At 51.3% G+C, this 18,783-nt stretch overlaps 8 protein-coding genes across 8 annotated transcripts; 3 read left to right on the forward strand and 5 right to left on the reverse strand.

Annotated features, from left to right (window-relative positions):
* Positions 1-79: 79 nt before the first annotated feature.
* COCMIDRAFT_4742 (uncharacterized protein) lies at positions 80-1,059 on the reverse strand (the record flags this gene model as incomplete). Its single annotated transcript, XM_007689134.1, has 2 exons — positions 80-358; positions 463-1,059. 2 exons carry the CDS (start codon positions 1,057-1,059, stop codon positions 80-82), a joined length of 876 nt encoding a protein of 291 aa, XP_007687324.1.
* Positions 1,060-1,608: 549 nt separating this feature from the next.
* COCMIDRAFT_93739 (uncharacterized protein) lies at positions 1,609-3,363 on the reverse strand (the record flags this gene model as incomplete). Its single annotated transcript, XM_007689167.1, has 5 exons — positions 1,609-2,525; positions 2,575-2,702; positions 2,750-3,133; positions 3,207-3,233; positions 3,284-3,363. The coding sequence occupies 5 exons, from the start codon at positions 3,361-3,363 to the stop codon at positions 1,609-1,611; spliced, it is 1,536 nt and encodes a 511-aa protein (XP_007687357.1).
* A 778-nt stretch (positions 3,364-4,141) lies between these two features.
* On the forward strand, positions 4,142-6,016 carry COCMIDRAFT_93673 (uncharacterized protein; the record flags this gene model as incomplete). Its single annotated transcript, XM_007689168.1, has 2 exons — positions 4,142-4,607; positions 5,025-6,016. The coding sequence occupies 2 exons, from the start codon at positions 4,142-4,144 to the stop codon at positions 6,014-6,016; spliced, it is 1,458 nt and encodes a 485-aa protein (XP_007687358.1).
* A 313-nt stretch (positions 6,017-6,329) lies between these two features.
* COCMIDRAFT_93641 (uncharacterized protein) lies at positions 6,330-7,841 on the reverse strand (the record flags this gene model as incomplete). Its single annotated transcript, XM_007689169.1, has 1 exon — positions 6,330-7,841. The coding sequence occupies one exon, from the start codon at positions 7,839-7,841 to the stop codon at positions 6,330-6,332; it is 1,512 nt and encodes a 503-aa protein (XP_007687359.1).
* Positions 7,842-8,448: 607 nt separating this feature from the next.
* COCMIDRAFT_36207 (uncharacterized protein) lies at positions 8,449-12,221 on the forward strand (the record flags this gene model as incomplete). The annotated part of the gene is made up of 5 exons (XM_007689156.1): positions 8,449-8,575; positions 8,626-8,923; positions 8,973-11,428; positions 11,478-11,695; positions 11,745-12,221. The coding sequence occupies 5 exons, from the start codon at positions 8,449-8,451 to the stop codon at positions 12,219-12,221; spliced, it is 3,576 nt and encodes a 1,191-aa protein (XP_007687346.1).
* A 2,317-nt stretch (positions 12,222-14,538) lies between these two features.
* COCMIDRAFT_36208 (uncharacterized protein) lies at positions 14,539-16,774 on the forward strand (the record flags this gene model as incomplete). The annotated part of the gene is made up of 4 exons (XM_007689157.1): positions 14,539-14,770; positions 14,818-15,557; positions 15,608-15,790; positions 15,842-16,774. The coding sequence occupies 4 exons, from the start codon at positions 14,539-14,541 to the stop codon at positions 16,772-16,774; spliced, it is 2,088 nt and encodes a 695-aa protein (XP_007687347.1).
* Positions 16,775-17,043: 269 nt separating this feature from the next.
* Positions 17,044-17,217, reverse strand: COCMIDRAFT_36209 (uncharacterized protein; the record flags this gene model as incomplete). The annotated part of the gene is made up of 1 exon (XM_007689158.1): positions 17,044-17,217. One exon carries the CDS (start codon positions 17,215-17,217, stop codon positions 17,044-17,046), a length of 174 nt encoding a protein of 57 aa, XP_007687348.1.
* A 327-nt stretch (positions 17,218-17,544) lies between these two features.
* Positions 17,545-17,973, reverse strand: COCMIDRAFT_93750 (uncharacterized protein; the record flags this gene model as incomplete). Its single annotated transcript, XM_007689170.1, has 1 exon — positions 17,545-17,973. A coding segment is annotated over one exon (429 nt), but the record flags the coding sequence as incomplete, so codon positions are not given.
* Positions 17,974-18,783: the final 810 nt, after the last annotated feature.

Raw genomic sequence — 18,783 nt, forward strand, 5'->3', positions numbered from 1 at the left:
TCTCGCATGGCAAGAAGAATGGAAAAAGACAAAATATTAATAGCAAGATCTATAGTAGAAAGTCGGCAAGAAAGGATGATTATCCCCTGCGTCTCGTGCTTGGGCTCTTGCCAGCCGCGCGACCGGTGGACACGGAGCGTGTTGCCTCTTTCTTCTCGCCTCCAGCGATAATAGGCTTCTCGAGCTTCTTGGACTGTGTCTTCTTGGACGCAGGCGCGTTCCAGTAGTACATGACCTGAAGGAAGAGGATAACATTGAGACAGAAACCAGCAATGAATCCGTAGAGGATAAGCGGATCGTCGACTTCCTGGATGGTAGTGAAGATGCGAGAGAGGGAGCCGAGGAGGTAGTTGATAACCTACATCACACACCACATTAGTCCCGACATTCAAACAAAGGGGAGGGGGAAGGTGTGATCCCTATCCAAAGAATAGAGGAGGAAAAAAAAAGGAGAAAACTCACAGCAAAAGCACTCAACTGTCCCGTACCGCCCTCACTCCACACGGTCAAAATCTGGGGCACCTTACTCGCAACCCCCAACACCCCGGCACTCGCCTGCAAAAGCGCCAACTTGTCCTCTCCCACCAAGTCCTCATTAAACAGCGCCGCCCCCGCCGCCATTAGCCCACCAACCCACGCCGCAATGCCCACACCCTTGCCACTATATTTCAACACCAGACTCGCAATGGCAATATTCTGCACCAGGATCAACGCCGTCTCGCCAAACGTGCTAAACGGGAACCCATGGCGCACGTTGTACGCGAGCGAAATAAGGTACGAGCTGGATTCGAGCAGGTACGAGAGAAACGAGAGGCCCTCTGCCGACTGCGAGTTAAGCAGTTTGACGAGTTGGGGGATTTTGACAATCGACGAGGCGCCGATGATGCCGATGCCGAGGCCCTTTGAGATGGCGAGTTTGACGCAGTCGGTCGCGGTTAGGTCGACGTTGTAGATGAGGGTTTGGTAGCACGAGGGGCCGAGGAGGGAGATGCCAATGTCTGCGATGGGTTGGGGCAGGGCGCGGGTTAGGGGTTGGAGCGTGGATTGGAGCGCTTCCATGGTGAAAGCGTGGGGGTGATGTTGTGTGTGCGTGTGTATGTATGTATGCGCCTGGCGGAAAAAAGGGGAGGGAGGGTTCGGAGGGAGGGTTTTGGTGGGTTGGCGGGAAGGACACTTTTCGGATGCCGATGTTAGAAACAGGGTCCAACAAAAGTGTCTTGTTCGAAGGATCCACTGACGCAACACTTGGCGTTCGCGTGCAGGGGGGGGGGGGGGGGATCGGACCATCATCTACGTACGCGATCTGTTCCCAAAAACATCAAGTAAATATTACACATAAATCGGATTGCACTTTTATGGTACAAATTTCCATGGCGCCATTTCCCCCGGGGAAATTGAATTCCTGTCATGATGATCCCCGTTCCACACAACTCCCTGGTCCCAATCAAGACGCGATACATGCGCCTCGTCCTAACCATGACACCTCTTCATACACTCATCGCGGCACACCAACTTCTGCCGAGAGAAGAGAATGCGGATATTTCGGAAATTCAATTCCTTCCGCTAATGCATGGTCACTCATAGAAAATCGTGCACCTTGGCCCCTCTTCATATTTGCTGGGGCATGCTGATAGCGTGTGGTGGAGGCACTGGCGCAACATCCCTTCGATCAGACAGGTCTCCCGTTTGAGACATCATGGGCTGTTGGTTCTGTATAATGACATTGTGCGGAGGTGGTGGTGTAGGAACAGGCGAGATACCGGCAGGTGGATGGTACCCTGTATCCGTAAGTCTACCAGACACCGGGTTGTAGACGCCCGTCCTGGATTGAAGCTCATAGTTTTCGTCCTCTTCCGAAGACGAGTAATCATAAGTGTCCATTTGGCGTTGACGTGCAACGTCCGCGGCGAAAGGATTGGTGGAAGGCAGTTGATTGGTGTACCTGTTGACCTTGGAGGATATGCCAGATGTCATGGTTTCGGTTCGGTAATTACTCGATGCGCCCGTGTCACTTCGGTTTACGCCATACTGAGATCCCGATTCCTGCCTTCTTCGCTGAGAATTATGAATTTGTTGGCGGAATACATTCCCTCCCACATCACCGTCTGGAGGAACCACAGTCGTGGCGGAATATCCCGATGCTTCTCCACGCTCTTCGTCTACCGGCTTGTTGATATCTCTTAACGCCTGCACATCGTCCTCCATCATCATTGGTGCGTGCGGTGGTGCGCGTGATGCTTTGCCCCAGGCACGAATGGGATATGCGCGTCCCTTGCGCCAGGTCTCAGAAACAGGAGGGAAGTATTGTCGGTACGAGCCCCATGCTACGAGTATGCCAAGCAGGGCGCCTGAAATGACGTCGAAGGGGTGGTGGCGGGCATCCATGATACGCGTTCCCGTAATGAGCGCAGCGCCGAGTGCGGGGACCATGACAATGAATGTTCTCCAAACTTCACCCTTTGCATCCAAAACGTGGAGTTTTCCGGCAAGGTAAATGGAGAGGTAGAACAGACCGGCAAAGGAAACTGGGAGGAATCAGTAAAATTGCCATGCACGAAACGCTGAGTAGCGTACCGCTGCTGTGTCCAGAGGGAAAGCTCTTGAAGCCATCTTGCAGAATGTAGTTGTCCGTTTGGGTGCAAATATCAATGGTCTGAAGGGCGTAGCGCTCTGTGTTAATCTTGGCTTGGTCCACAAGACACCTGTCGGCTGTCAGTCAACGCTCCTGGTGTGCCCGAGACCAACTAACCGGCTAATGAGATCCGGCCGCGGCTTTCCAATAGCATTCTTCAAAGCTCCAGTAATTGTAAAGGCAGCGCCGATACTTAGGCCCAGCCCAAGTATACCGCAGTTCAACTCCCACAATCTATCCTTGAACCTGTATCTTCCCGAAAGACGCTTGAGGCCGGCGCGATTGGCAGGCATAGCGGTCTGGTGCGAGAACAGACCATCGATGACCATGGTGTATATGGCAATGATGACGGCGGGGGCGAGGACGACGTAGACACATAGCCATATGACGGGCACGCGCTCTTTGGTGGCGAAGGGGTAGTGGAGGGTGTAGTTGTCGAGCGAGAAGTGCTGGTGGAAGGGAGGGATTTTGTCGACAACGGCAAAGGTGAGCACCAAAACGCTGTGGGAGTGATTAGCCTTGCTATTGAGCCGGGAAGGAAGGAGGTCGTGTGCGGCGGAAGGGGCGGCCCTACATGATTATGAGATAATCACCGATATACCTGCACTGGTCAGCACACAATACGCCTGGATGGTTGCCGGCTTTACGCACGAGAAAATGACTTTCTTGGATAGCCGCTTCTTGGAGAAGGGCAGGCGCTCAGGGAGCTGCTTGGACGTCCAGTCGTCCATGGCGCACTACAGAGCCCGGGCGGCCTTTGAGATGCAACAGTGCTAGGTCGTTTCCAGCCGCAGCCGCAATTGTGAGGCTCTGTTTGTGGGTATACACCACGCTGGTGGGCGGTGAGAGGTGCGGTCAAAGGCTAGGTAGGTAGGGGGGGAGACTTCGGAGGGTCGCTGACGAGGTGAGCCCAAACATGCGGCCCTCGCAGAGAGGCGCGTGGAAAGAGAAAAAGAAGGGAATGGGGGCAAGGCAGTGTAGGGTAAGACAGTATAAAACAACGGAAGAGATGGAAACAGAGTCGTATTTGCCCTTGGCTAGCACCGCCCCAAGAAGCTCAAAGGAGCATGTCTAAGAGGACAACCACGCCCTCCCTGGGTGCTTGCAGTGTGGCTGAGAAGCTGACGCGCTCCATCGCTTGGCTCTCCACAGCCTGGCCGCTAGCCGCCTCGAGATCAGCGTTTGGTTGAATGCAGCGACCGGAGCTTTTTGGGTATATTTAGTCGTGCCTCGGTGCGCTTGGGGTTGGGGAGGATGCATGCAGCAGCTGCTGCTTTTGGCCCGGCTCATCTGCTATACGCCCAGCAGGACAGCAGTGGTGGGCTCGCTGGCCGCCCTCACCCACACATGGTCGTAATAATAGGCGCAGGCGACTGCATGAGCCCCGTCTTGCTTGCATCCATCGCCCCAACTTAGCGCGCGTTGGCGATCGACTTATTTCGTCGCCGCCTCAGGGTCCGACCTGCGACTCTCTACTCGTACATCAATTCCTGCATCGCTGCCGCCGCCATGTTCTCCAGGTTCGCCAACGACAAGCAGCCGGCCCCCAAGGCTGCCGAGGTTGCAATCGCCAGAATCTCAAACATCTCGGCAACCCAGCTGTCCCGGTTCGAGCGCCTCCCAAAGATTCAGCGTTATGCCATCCTCGGCGCCGCCTCGGTCGGCGGCCTGTCACTTCTATGGGCATTGACTTCCTCCTCCTCAAAGCCTGCGAAAAGATTGCCTGTCCCCTCTCCCCGCCGTTCTTTGCTGCCCGACATCTCGCCTGAGCATGTTGCCGAACTGCCCTACCATCCCGCGGCTTTACCAGGTGCCCGGGACGTGGATTCGCCCTTTGGATCTATCCGCGTCTACGAATTCGGCCCCAGGGATGGTGAAAAAGTTCTCCTGGTCCACGGCATCTCGACCCCAAGTATCGCCCTGACCGATCTTGCACACAAATTGGTGGGCAGGGGACGACGTGTCATGCTCTTTGGTGGGTCCTTCTCTTGTTGTCATCGTCATCACTAGTCTTTGGACCATCCATCTTTGCCCATTGTCAACCCGACACGACAAGGAAACCGCGTATATGCGCGACCCAGCGCATGCACCTGTTCCCAGAACTCTTTTGGTCGCATAATGTATGGGCAGTACCCCGCGCCCACGCTGGATCGTCCTTTGCGCATGTGCTTTGCCTGTTTAGGCAAGGGTCCCGCCAGCCCTACCAAACGGTGAAGCACGTGCGCCGCACGTCCGATCCTGCATCCGATCTGCACAACGGCTTCAAGTCATATGTTATAGAGATGTCGGGGGCCTGAGGCAGAATGTCTTTGGAAGACTTGTTTAATCCCTTTGCATTCTGCCATTGTTTAGTCGCTATCGCATAACACACCAAAGCTAACCAATGGACCAGACCTCTTTGGCCGTGGATACTCGGATGGTCCTTCGCCTGAGACTACCAACTATGACGCCACCCTCTACACTACCCAAATCATGCTTGCCCTTCAGTCATCATCACTGCATTGGTCAAACTTTACCATAGTCGGCTACTCATTGGGTGGTGCTATTGCCGTCGACTTCACATCCTACTTCCCTCACCTGGTCAAGGGCCTTGTACTCGTCGCCCCAGGCGGTTTGATCCGCAAGTCCCATGCCTCAATTTCAAGCAAGATGCTGTACAACAGCTCGTGGATGCCCGAATGGATGGTCCGCAGGATAGTCGCAAGTAAACTCTGGACCGGTGCCAAAACCGTCGAGACCGATCCCGAAGCCATTGAAAATGCCGAGACCACAACCACCACCACCAGAAGTGAGGGCGATAAAACCTACGTCTCAAGCAACCAAATGCTCCTGCCCGGAAACCCGCATAGCACCGTCTCATCCGTCGTAGACTGGCAGATCAAAAACCACAAGGGCTTCATCCCCGCATTCATCTCTACCATCCGCCACGCCCCCGTCTTCAGCCAGCACGACCGCTGGAACGTCATCCGCGAGAACATTGAATCGCGCGCCGGCCCCCTACGAGAAGTCTGGCTCGTCTTGGGCGAAACAGACCCCATCATCATCGCCGACGAGATAACCGAGGACGCGCGCGCCGTCCTAGGCGAAGAAAACCTCCGCGTCAAGGTCCTCGACGGCGTCGGCCACGAAGTCGCCATCGAGCGCGCCGACGACATCGTCCGCGTCGTCCGCCGTATCGACGGCAAAGCCGAGGTCCGCGAAGTCAGAGAAGTAAGGGAAGAGGAGAGGCCGGAGCGCTACGAAAAGCCTGAGCGGCCGGAGAGGTCGGACAAGCCTGAAAGGGCGGAAAAGCCTGAAAAAGCGGAAAAGAGCGACAAGAAGGAGAAGAAGAGCTCGAGTCGGAGGAAGCACGGGGGGTCGCATGCTAGTTCTAGCACCAAGTAAGGGGTGTGTGTGCGTATCACTACTGTGCGTCCTGGTGGTGCCTTGAAATGTGATTACCCCCAAGAATCTAAATAAGTACATAAAAGATGAGAAATAAACACGAATAACGCATAACGATCTTCGATTGAGAAGTTAGAATGGCGTCATGAAGGACGGTCTATAAAGCATACATTTCACTGCATATGGCAGTAAATCTAGCTTCGTACATGGCAGCATTTAAATGCGTATAATACAACAAAGATCGGAGGCATAGCTATCAACCAAGCAAACGACGGATAAAAGGCCCACGCACTTGAATGAATCCAAAGAAATTTTACGCCTTGGGCTTCCCCTCAACAATCGCCAACTGCCGTCGTTCCTCCTCCTCCAGCTCCCCAGCCTCATAATACAAATCCTCCTCATCAATATCCGCATACCCAAACACACTCCTATAAAGTCGCTCGCCCAGCCCCTTCTTCTGCGCCATAGCCAACACCATGACAATGGGAAGGTGCCAGATACTCGCCCAGAACAGACCCCTCGCCGTCCCCTTATTCCCCTCAGCCTTCCAAAACTGCCAGGCCTTGAGCACCATCCAGCCATTGACTGCGCTGCTAGTAACTACGTAGCTCCAGTCGGTAACACCGCTGTACGACAAGCCTATGCAGATGGGAAACATGAGGATTGCGTATCTGAGCGCAACACGCCCGTTCATCGCGGGGTTAACCCAGGCCAGCATGCGATACCCCGCGTTGCGGTACTCGTCGCGGATAGACCAGCTCAGCGCGTTGAAGTGGGGAAACTGCCAGGCGTACAGGAGCGCGGCGCATAGCCAGCCGCCAGCAGAGCCCTCGCCGAATAGCAGTTCCTGCCATGTACCGTCGTGGGCGTACTGGTTCGCTGCCGCCGTCCAGCCCATCAACGGTGGGATTCCTCCGACCACAGCACCCACCCATGTGTTGAGGACGTGCATGCGCTTCATGGGCGTGTAGATGCCGGCGTAGAGGACGATGTTTGCTGCGCCGAGAAATGCCGTGGTGGGGTTGACGCCGTAGTATAGCGCGCCTGTGCCGAGGACGCCGCAGGCAATAGCGAACGCAATGGCCCCGCGCGGGCTGATGAGTTTCCGGACGAGCGGCCGGTTGCGTGTACGGCTCATTTTGGCGTCGTGCTCAGGCTCCATGAGCATGTTCAAGGCATTTGCCGAGGCTGAGCAGAGCGCTGTGCCCGATGTGAGGAAGAAGAGTGTGAGGGTTGAGAGCGAGGGTGTGGCGGTTGCGGCGGGGGCAAGCAGCCCGGGGACGGGATATAGAGAGTATGCGGCGGTAGCAGTGAGGACGACGAGGAAGGAGAGGCGGGGTTTCGAGAGCGAGAGGTAAGTGGTTAGGAGGCGCTTTAGAGATTGGTTCGGGAGACTCGAGGATATGTTTGCCAGTTTCGACGAGGCATCGTGAGGGATGGGATAGGCCGTCTCCGGGTCTTCCATTGCCTGCTCCTTTGCCTTTTTCCGCCGTCTATGTGGGAGGACTTCTTCTGCTGTGACTGCGGCATGTTCCTTGTTCGATTGCTGCCCATTTTCCGACCGTATTGAAACAATTGAACTCTGCAATTGATGTTTCGATGTCCAAAACGAGTCCTTTAATAACGGATTCGCCCGGAAATAGCCGTTGGCAAAGGTGTTGGTGTCTTTCCCGGCAGTCACAGCGCTCGCTCTATACGACGAAATCGACGAGAATGCCTGCCGTGACGGCGGCGGCGCTTTGGCAAGCCTCCGCCAGCATTGCAAGCATACTGATTTTGTATTCCGCACTGCAATTGGCCGGGGCAGTATTGGTCGGAAGCTCATGGCGGCATGGGAGTTGAGCTCCAGCGGACGGCCGGTTTGGAGGTCGATGATGAACTTTTGGGAAGGCACATGGACGCAATGCCAAGACCCCGCGGCACCAGCCACTCAGCCATCACCCATTAACATTGGCCACTGCAACACTTACTGACCATCTCGTTGCAAGCCGCATTCATCAGTCAGTTGTTGGTGTACCGAGCGATAGAGACTGTCAGATGAGAAATCACCGTGTTTTGCTTGTTACAGATGCCATGACCATCATACTATTATATCCAAATCCGGAAGCTTGTGCTCACTAGCTGGCTTACAAAACCTACAGCTTCAGGTCGTGTCACAATATGACGATTGATAGCAGTCTGCGGCTATGTTCTGAATGCCGCACAATTGTAAACTAGGCTGAATACAATTATATATTTTGCAGAGCCACCTTCTGGGTTTCGTCCACCAATGAATGCGCGTCAGCCTGCAGCAGACCTACCACTTCGAGTTTCGGCCCCCAGGACCACTATGAGGAGGCTGTGTAAGCCACAGGTAATGGCTCTGTGGCTTCCAGGACATCGTCCCTTTCTCCGCAGTCGCTGAACCGTCGTTCGCATCTTCACCCATCCAAATGGCCGAAGTCATTGGCATCGTTGCGTCGGCCATCACCATTGGCGCGAGTGCAGCTCAACTCTCACTTGCCCTGTTCGATGTAGCACACACAATCAAGAACGCCCCTAAGCAGATTGCGGAGATTGGTAGGTATTCCAACCCTCCACACATAGGACAACTCTCTGAACAAAAACAGCGGAGGAATTCTCCTTGCTTTCTGAGAGTCTCCAAACACTTGCAGATATCATTCGCACCAATCAAAACGTGTGCAAGCCAGCGCTTTATCAAAATACCCATACCATAATTTCACGGTACAAACAAGTCGATGCCGAAATCAAGAAGTTGATAGATACGCCCCGGAAACTGGCAGGACTCCAGTGGTACATCAACAAACCCAAAGCAAAGGGGCTTTTGAAAAAGGTTGAAGGCATCAAAACCGCCCTTATCTTGCAACTGAACATCATACGCCTTGCTAGAGAAGAGTTCACTCGTCCGTATGTCTCGTCATTTCGTCGCACGTTGAACATTCACTAACCTATGTAGTCAAACCGAAACTGGGCCCAGTATTTCAGTTGGACTTCCACCTAATTTCAATCGGTTTAGGAAAGTAGTAGAGAGTGCTGTTCAGGCCAACCGCAAAGTAGTAGAGAATGCGCAACAGGACGACAAGGATTCCGGTACCGGAAGACGAAAATACACTAATGCAGAATTAGATATATGGAAAGAGGGCTCTTTCGACACTGCAACATGGCTGTATCATCTAGTCTTCAGCCCCGACATGCCCGACGCATCTGAAGCAAATGCAAAGAGACATCGACTTCACCAAGCTTCTGTTGCTGATGAGTCCCATTCCTCCGAGGAGGATTCAACTTCGCATAAGCAAGAAGAAGATTCAGAAAAAAAGTCCATGATTGTATGGAACAAGCAAACTGAACCTAGCTTGGTTGTAGACAGACTTCTCTCCTCCTGGACTACGCTGTCATCTGATCAGATCACTCGTAGCGCAGCCAACCAAGACGGAAACGAATGGAGAGAAGATCTTTTGAAAAACATTGAACAGGCGAAAAAGGAACATGACTTATCTTTCGATCAGTGGGAGTTACAGAACGAGCCAGTGAGATCAGACGACGAAGACTTCAAGAGTATTGATGATGACTCCCTGAGCGGCGTCACTATGCCAACGTACAATTTCCACAGTAACACCAAGAATCACCGCAGCCGCAGTGTATCGAGACCGGGTGATGATGATGGTCCGTGGTCCTTCAAGTCTGGGGAGTCGCCGCTACGTCGCAATGTACAGCCTGATCGGCCCAATATTCGCATTGTCGACACTAGTACCGAACAAAGGCCAAAGCGGTTATCTCGTGAACACCGGGTGAGGTGGGAAGAAGACATGTCACCTCTCGAGCGCGCACGCGAGCGCGAACGCGAGCCCTTGCGCCGCGAAAGGTACTCGGGATACACAAGACCTTTGTATGCTGATAACGAAAGCATTACATCAAGAGTTCATACTATAGGCAGTGACCGAACTACTTCTACTAAGGGTAGACCTACAAGCAGTTTCTCCAGCGCAACCGCATCCAGGCACAATCCATTTGATCCGAAACCCAATCCCTGGCATCATCACTTTGAACGAGTGCCATCATGGCAGGAACCAGTCCCAGCATTTCAACAAGGGCCATCAAATCCTTTCAGCCATCCCATTGATCCTTGGGCTCATTGGTCCTCTGCCGCACCTCCCTATTATGCACCTCCTCCTCCTCCACCTGCTCCAGTACCACCGCCAGCTCCAACTGAATTCCATATGGATCCATCCTTCCAAGATACTTATACTTCTCCTCCCCCTAGCCCTCATGTTACTTCTCCCCGTCGTCCGCATTTTTCACGAGAAGAGCAGTCAAATGAAGCCGAAACAGCGGCGAAAGAGAACGCCATCGTGACTGCGATAGAGAAATTGCTAGAAAAACGAGGCCAGGACAACCAGTTGGATCCAAACGAACCACGCTTCTTGAAACTGATGGAACTCTTGACTGCACAACAAGAGCGTGAAGCACACAATGAACGCGAGCGAGCTAATGCAGCCATCGAAACTCAAATGAAATTAATGCAAGCAATGCATGACAAAGACAACGAGCGATTGAAGCAACTCGAAAATCTTGTTGAAGAGAAAAGGGGTGTAGAAGTGGCATTACAAACTATGTGGAAGGAAGAAGCTGAGAAGAAAGCTCAAGAAGCGAGAAATTCTGTCATGGAAGAGATGGCTGAGAGGCAAGCATTGGCAGCCAAAGCAAGAGATGCAGAGAGACGAACACAACAAGAGGCCGAAGCAAGGGCGGCTAAAGAGATAAAAAGACTTGAACGCAATCACCAAAAGGAAATCAAGCGTTATGAGGATCTGCTGCGAGGGTTTCAAGACCAACAACTGAAGGCAGAGCAGGATGCCCAACTACCGATACGCCGAACTCGCATTGCTGAAGGCAATCGTAGTGTTGATGTCACAGAGTACTCAACTGATAGGCGGAATCCTTTTTTCTCATCTTCGTCAAATCTAAGAAACCTTCAGTATGGATTTTCTCAGTTTGGGTCAAGCCTCAAACCTCCAAACGCCCAGGCCCAGCATCCACGGAACTCACGTCGCAACAGTTCTCGCAGCTCGACTCCCTCTTTACAGTCTTCACATGCATCGATAGGGACTGGAAATACGTCTAATGCGACTGAATCCTCCCAGCAGCTGATCGTCTTTCCAGCAAAAGCTGATCGAGCGTCACGACAAATAACAAAGCTCCAGACGTCGCTTGCTGCACATGGCATTGACTCCACCTTTGAGGATCCGGAAGAAGATCCGGGAAATCAAATAATACCCTACAACCACGATGAATCGGGCGACCAACTGGTGCGAAGTACTATTTTCTGGGAAGCGGCAATGCTTAGTTTGGGGAGCGAGCTTCTATTGACCATGAGACAAGCTGGATGGAGACCGGCATATACAAGAACTTCTGGTAGGAGTCTTCTTTCTCGTTTCAATCTCGTTGTGCTAACATCATTTAGAAAAAGGTCAAACTCACTTTCTCGGAAATCAACCGGTGCATGCCTATTTCTTCAGTCCAGACTACAAGCCTCAATTTTCTTCGTCCACGAGATCGTCTTCCAGGGAGGCCATTGTCATACAAAAGTCTCTGGTTGAGGAATACGCACTGATTGAATTGGGCTTCGAATTTGAAGCCAAGGACTCGGGAGTCTACGTGTTGGATGGAAGGCTTACTTATGTGAGTAAACAGGGGTGTTGTCGATGAATGCGAGTCTAATATGATGTAGAATGACATTGAAAGTCTTATAGAGAGATCTTTCCTGATGAGAGAGAACGATTATCGACGAAAACATCGACAGCTTCAATGGCACTACGACAAGGGCACCAATAAAACATCGTCAACCCGACACAATAGATCATATACACCATCAATATCTTCTACAGCGTCCATTTACTCGGGAGACGGCGACCGCACATCTTGCGCCGGCAGCGATACCGATACTGAAGGCAAGCAAAGCTCTAGAGCTACCACCGTCGCTCGCTATGACCATAGTGATGATGATGGGGATCACGTTTCAATGCGGAGTAGAAGCAGCAGAGGCGGGAGCCCGGTCAAGTCAGCCTCAGTTGTTTCCTGGGAGTCAAAGTCAACCAATCCCTTCCGTAAACATATGATTCAGGTCAAGGAAGTCAATGATACTTCTAAGCCGCAGTCTCCAAGCATGAGTATTTGGGATGGTCCGGCGTCTGAGTCACTTGTGTAGCGTTTTGATCAGCAGAGCTTACTTGCTTGCGCGCGTTCAAAACTTTTGGCAGATAGATGAGCAGGGTACTTGAGAGAAGATCTGCAGATCGAAAGGTCTTTCCATAGCCCCCACAGGCAAACGGAAACAAGCCTGCATGGCTAATCTTCTTGTGGGCCCTTTATCTATATCAAGATAGTTTATCTTTGTCGTACATCTAAACACCGCTTGTCAGGCGCCTTTGATTGCATTTTCTCTATTATTGTATCATTCTGTGTCGAGGGTATCCTATATACACATGATATATCCATCTAATCTGCTCCCTCTTAGAGTAAGTAGTGGTTCAATACAAATATTGCCTAAATGACCGTTGCAAGGAAATATCTTTCTCCAGGTTTTTCGGATTAATAGCTCTTCCTAGCTGTTTGGCAATTATCTATAGCATTCATTAGATGTCCTGGCAGTGTTATAAAATGTTTCCCTGTTTAGTAGAAGGGTCAATGAATGGACCGCGCAGGTAAACATGGGTTGACGAGCTTGTGCCTAGTCCATTTGATTTGTTCTGGACTTGTCTGGGATAGACTTTGCTTGTAGGATTACCATGTGTAAATAAACATATATATATTATACTTAAATTCAAACTAATATTCTTATATAATACTCACTCTTAGCTAAGTAAAGGTACTAAGTATATCTATAAGACTATCAGTACACAAAACCACCTAATAAGAAGATTTTTTTAAATAGAATATAAAGTAATAAAAGTAGAATATAAATAGATCTAGTTCTTCGAAACTGGGTCGCTTGTGGGGCTGACAAAGTTGCATACGCTGCGGATTGATATCACTCATCTTGCGCATGCGGATGTGTCGGGGAACCCTAATCCGGTTGATCCGCGTCAGGTTCTTCCGGCGTCGCTGTGAAATCTGGAGCTTACGGAGTTACAGGCGGAGAGTATCAATGAGTACTGCGTGGAGGCGGAAAGTGGCGAGAGACGACCGTGTGGCATGCAGTTTATCATCGATACTGCGCGGATGTCTTCGTCACTTGAGTCGTTGGATATTCACATCTTCATATACGGTTATAATGCTCCTGATCGCAATATATCCAAGGTCATATCAAAAGCGAGTAAAGATCTACTTCTTAGTCTTGGAAGAAAAGGAACGTGGAGGGAGTTAGAGGTTGGAATACGATCTCTTCCTTAATCAGCGTAGCCGAGCGCTCATTCCTCCAGATCAGGAAAGTTTCGTGGAACTTTATACCATATTGTGCAGAGTCATTGCAGGACACGGAATAAATGGGAATGGCGACACTTCATTGTGGGAGTGAGCTCTAAAAGAAAGGATTCATTGCATTGCATGTACATTTTTGATAATTCGGAAGCGGTTCAGCTTCATTACATATGTAGTCTTTTCAATGATAGTTCTTCGGACATTTTGTAAAGGTCTCCTCAAGTCATTTGAGCACACTGGTATAATAATGTCCTAGTTTTGGACTCAAGTGAAGTATTCAAGCACCCAGTGCTAACGGACATGCCGTCATGATAGTATGTTGCAAATGTGTTACGCCCCTTTTTCCATGATGAAATAGTGAAGGGGTAATTGACACTGCGTTCATATATCGCCGTCTCGGAGAGTAGGTAAGAGATTGACAACTCCAATACCTCTCGCAGTAATTTTGGCGAATGTGTTAGGACTACAGCCTCTTACTCGTTCCTCCCACATCACCCAGCACAGGTGCACCATGCAGAAAAATAAAACTCTTTCATTGTCCTATCAAAATGTTATGTACACGGCAGTCTTTCCCAATGGAAATGCTCCGCCTTTGTTTTCGTAACCGTAATCGCAATCGTTCTTGTCTCGCGCGCGTAATCGCGGTAAAATGGACACCGACCAGTTTATTGAATCAGAGATGCCGTCAAAGCGTCCGTTATGTAACAAGGTGGGTGTGCCGAACGCTGAAGTCATGCGGCCACATCCAAATCTACCAGCGAACCACTTAAGCACCCGAAGGAGAGAGTTCGAGGGCGGATGAGGAGAGCTGCTCAGCTAATACACGCTAGGCTTTCATCATCTAGAATGCGCTGTTAGTTGGGTTCTCGGATTCTCTGAAAAAGAGGCGCTTACATTTTACAAACTGGAGGGATAGCGAGAGGAAGTCGGGTGAGGGCTACAGAAAGATTTTGAAGCTCTGAACGATGGTCCATGCGTGACTAGTCCAAATAGAGCTTAGCTGGAGATCGGCCTTGGCAGCATATCGAGATTTGGCAGCAAAGGCATTGAACCAGTATCTTCGCATCTAAACAATTTCAGGGTCCAATCGGCCGACATCTATGAGCATGAGTCTTCTACATGCATCGAAGTATGTAGCAAATCGGGGTGCATGCTTGCGCAATTCCTATGTGGAAATATCCCGTTTCTTCAGACCACGCCATCACGAGATCACGGCGAATCGAGTAATATCGGGTTTGCCAATCTCAATCCGATGCCTTCAGACGTTGCAGCCGACCCAAAAGAATTTTTCACGGGATGAGAAACTCAGGAAGACGCTTGATGACTTCAAGGCGACCAGTATGTTCGCCCCACCAAGTCCAGTTCCAGCACTTATTGAACTACAGTCCGGTCCTCATGGGAGAAACTTGACAATGCATGGAATGACGGGCAATTAGCCGACCATGAGATTGGTCAGGAAATTGAAATTTTTGGATACATTAGTACTCGACGAGATGTCAGCAGCAAGCTCTCGTTCACTATGCTTCGCAACAAGAACCAGACGTCTTGTATCCAGTTAGTCTCTAGTTCGAACACTCCGGAAGGAGAACAAGCCGAAGCACATGCTCGCCTCCGCTCATTGAAAGAGTGGACTCCCGTTATTGTAAGAGGTACGCTCGCCGAGCGCCGACCAGCAAAAGATGATCACTTCCTCGGCATGAAGCTGGTCACTACTCGGGAAATCGCTGTAACACGCGTAGAGCCACTCAATGACATTCCTAACGATATAATCATTAAGAACGACACAGTTTTTGGACCAGACCAGCGACATTTGCAACTTCGCACAGATTCGGAGCTGCGTTCTAACATCCTTCTGAGATCAAAGGCCATGGCTAGAGCAAGACTTAGTTTGATTGAAGTCGATTGGAAAGAGATTGAAACGCCCATTCTTTTCAAGTCGACACCCGAGGGTGCGCGAGAATTTCTTGTACCAACACGTCAAAAGGGGCTTGCATATGCATTGCCGCAAAGTCCCCAGCAATACAAGCAGATTCTCATGGCTTCTGGATTTACTAAGTACTTCCAATTTGCCCGATGCTTCCGTGATGAAGATCTCAGGGCTGATAGACAGCCCGAGTTCACGCAGGTTAGTTCCACTGCATGAATACATCTATTTCTTCTGACGATGATCTCTAGCTTGATATGGAAATGTCTTTTGCAGACGAAGAAGATGTCATGAGAGAGACAGAGAGGCTACTGAGGAAACTTTGGCAGCGCGTGCTTAATCTCAAGACTCTTGAGGCATTTCCACGCATGACCTATCACGACGCAATGTTGTTATACGGATCTGACAAACCAGACTTGCGTTACGATTCCAAGGTAAGTGCATGTAGATTGCCATACCTATCAACCTAAACTTAACATATACAGATATACAACATCACGAAACATCTAACACCTGATCTAATCAGCAAAATCACTCCACTGGAGAACTCAATCGTCGACGCTATCAAGATCCCTATATCCGAAGACCCAAAAATCACCCGCAAATTCATCGCCAACTTCCTCGACAGCCCAGACGGCAAACCCTATCTTGACAACCCCGACGGCCAACCTGGCGTCTTCATCGGCGACCTATCCAAGCCTATGGACGGTCTCGGCCCCCTAGGCCACCAATTCACAATGGAAGGACCCTCAACCCTCATCCCTGACCACGGCGATCTCCTCATCCTGCAAGCCCGCCCCGACGTCCCCTTCTCCGGCGGCTCAACCTCCCTCGGCAACCTACGTCTAGCCCTGCACAAAGCAGCCATCGCTCAAGGTCTCATCGAAGCCCCCGCCAAAGACGACTTCCGCTTCCTCTGGATAACAGATTTCCCCTTGTTCACTCCCTCCAGCGACTCCGAACCAGGCCAAGGCGGCACTTCCGGCTTCTCCTCTACCCACCACCCCTTCACCGCCCCCAAAACACCGGAAGACATTGACTTACTCCTTACCGACCCGTCGGCTGCCACAGCAGCACACTACGACATCGTCGTCAACGGCGTCGAACTCGGTGGCGGCAGCCGCCGTATCCACTCTGCCCCCATGCAAGAATTCATATTCCGCGATATCCTCCAGATGGCGCCCGAGCGCATCGAGGATTTTCGGCATTTGCTCGATGTCCTGCGTAGCGGGTGTCCACCGCATGCGGGGATTGCACTGGGCTGGGATCGCCTGATGGCGATGATGTGTGGGCGGGAGAGTGTAAGAGATGTTATTGCGTTTCCGAAGAGTGGGCGGGGAGAGGATTTGCTGGTTAAGAGTCCGAATGCGGTTACCAAGGAGCAATTGGGGGTGTATGGGTTGAAGGTTGAGGAGTAGACATGGGAAGAAGGGGAGAGGGGCGTAGGATACTTTGTAAAATAGAGTATCTCCTGATGTAGAATTTAGATTATTGTGTTCATTATGAAATAAGAAGTTTATGTATCGTTCGCTCCTGTCATGATACAACACTGAGTGGTACTAAGCTGCTCCTCCTGCTCATTACTGATACTGCGTGTACCATCTGACCGTCGTTTCGAACACCTTGCGTCGCTTCTAGTAATCCAAAATATTACGTAGCTCTTTCTGTATTTCAAACCCACAATCTCTCATGAGATGTTGTATCCCATGGCCCTCAGAATCGCCTTTCCCTCTTCCACATCATCTGGTTCCCAAACCCTTAGCCCATACGACTCCAAGAAGTCTTTGAAGCTACGAAACCCCTGGGCCTTCGCCGCCTTGTAGGTAGTTGTGATTTTTGAATTGTCGGTCTCAGAAGACATGTTGCTGATTCTTTGTTGGAGGTGTTTTGGAGCTGACAGTAGTTGCTTGAGGTATTATCTTGGATGGCCGAGATTAGGGTGTAAATGAGGCCTTCTTCAATTTGAAGGACGACGAGAAGTGTGGAGCAGTAGGAAGAGGTTTCGAAGGGAGGACTGCGTCTTATGTCTAGCGAGACGTGTCGATGCGGGGGTTACCAAGCAGCGGGGCGCGGAGAGAGCCGCATGTGATGACGCGAATGGACGCGTCCCCTGCTCATGTTGTTTAGTACTTGGATACCTCGATCCATCAATAACTGAAAAGAAATCGTTGAGGACAACATTCTATTCTCAGAATCCGAGGACGAGACCAACGACTCCCAGCATGGCACTCGTCCACCAGCCTACTTCGCTCTTCTTGTTGCCAACAGCCATAGCTTTACTCGAAGTAGTGCTTAGTGGTCTACTACTAGTGACCACTCCCGGACGGGCAACATTGGTAATGCTTGCCTCGAAGCCCGTCTTTGGCAGAGTAACGGTAGTTGGCACGGCGCTTACTGTAGCGGTGACAGCGACCCCGCTTGAACTGATAGTCACTAGGGTACTTCCAGCAGCATTCGTGGTGATGGCAACCAACGTCTGGTCGGAACTGGGTCCGATGGTGGTGGAGACACCAGGCGTTAGCGCTATTATCGCTGAGCCGAGCGTGATAGAGTTGGGAATGGCTCCTGATGTAGGAGTAGAGCCTGTGGCGCTTGGCATGCCTGGCCCTGGCGTGATGCTATTTCCGTCTGTTTGCGGCACGGTGTCAACGGCAGAATCGCCAGTAGAATCGATCGTGGAGCCTTCGCCCGAATCGCCTGTTCCACGCGACAAGGATGGCGCTGGCTGCACGTCAAGCCCTGTAGGTTGCGCATCAGGTTGTGGAGGTTGCGCGTCAGGCCGTGGAGGTTGCGCATGAGATTGAGTTGGTTGCGCAATGGATAGGGTTTGGCCGAGCCGCGAGACTATGTCTGACAACAGACTGTTCTGTGGTGTCTCTGGTGTCTGTTGTGCTTGTTGTGCCTGTGGTGCGTCTGATAGGACAACCCTAGACGGGTTATCCCCTACGGGACTACCCGCGTGTTCTTTTGGTACAGTAGCGGACGGACCAGAGGTGTCTTGCGTCACTTTGTCGGCTCCCGCCTGGTTCTCCTCTAATTCAAGGCCACCCGCTGCCGAGCTGGGTGTAGCAATAGGCTCAACACGAGGCACGGTATTCGTCCCAGCACGAATTACAGTATTTGTCTCAACATTGATAACCTTTGGAACACTCGAAGTGCGAACCTCATTGGTCGGAGTGGTGGGACCAACGATGGTCCTGACAACCTCGGTGTCGTCAAAGCCTGTGGCTGTTGGAAGATCTGGTCTTTCCCGCCCGTTACAAGACCTTGGATTGGCCAAACACTCATCTGGTATACTGAAGTCATCCGATGGCGTTTCCAGAGCGCCCTCGCTGGTTTGGCCAATGGGTATGGTGGCCGTAGCATTTACGGGAGTGTCGATTTCTGGCAAAAGTAAGTCTTGACCATCGTATTCCGTAGCGAGCAG

The sequence above is a fragment of the Bipolaris oryzae genome, assembly GCF_000523455.1.
Source record: "Bipolaris oryzae ATCC 44560 unplaced genomic scaffold scaffold_53, whole genome shotgun sequence".
Lineage (NCBI taxonomy): Eukaryota > Fungi > Ascomycota > Dothideomycetes > Pleosporales > Pleosporaceae > Bipolaris > Bipolaris oryzae.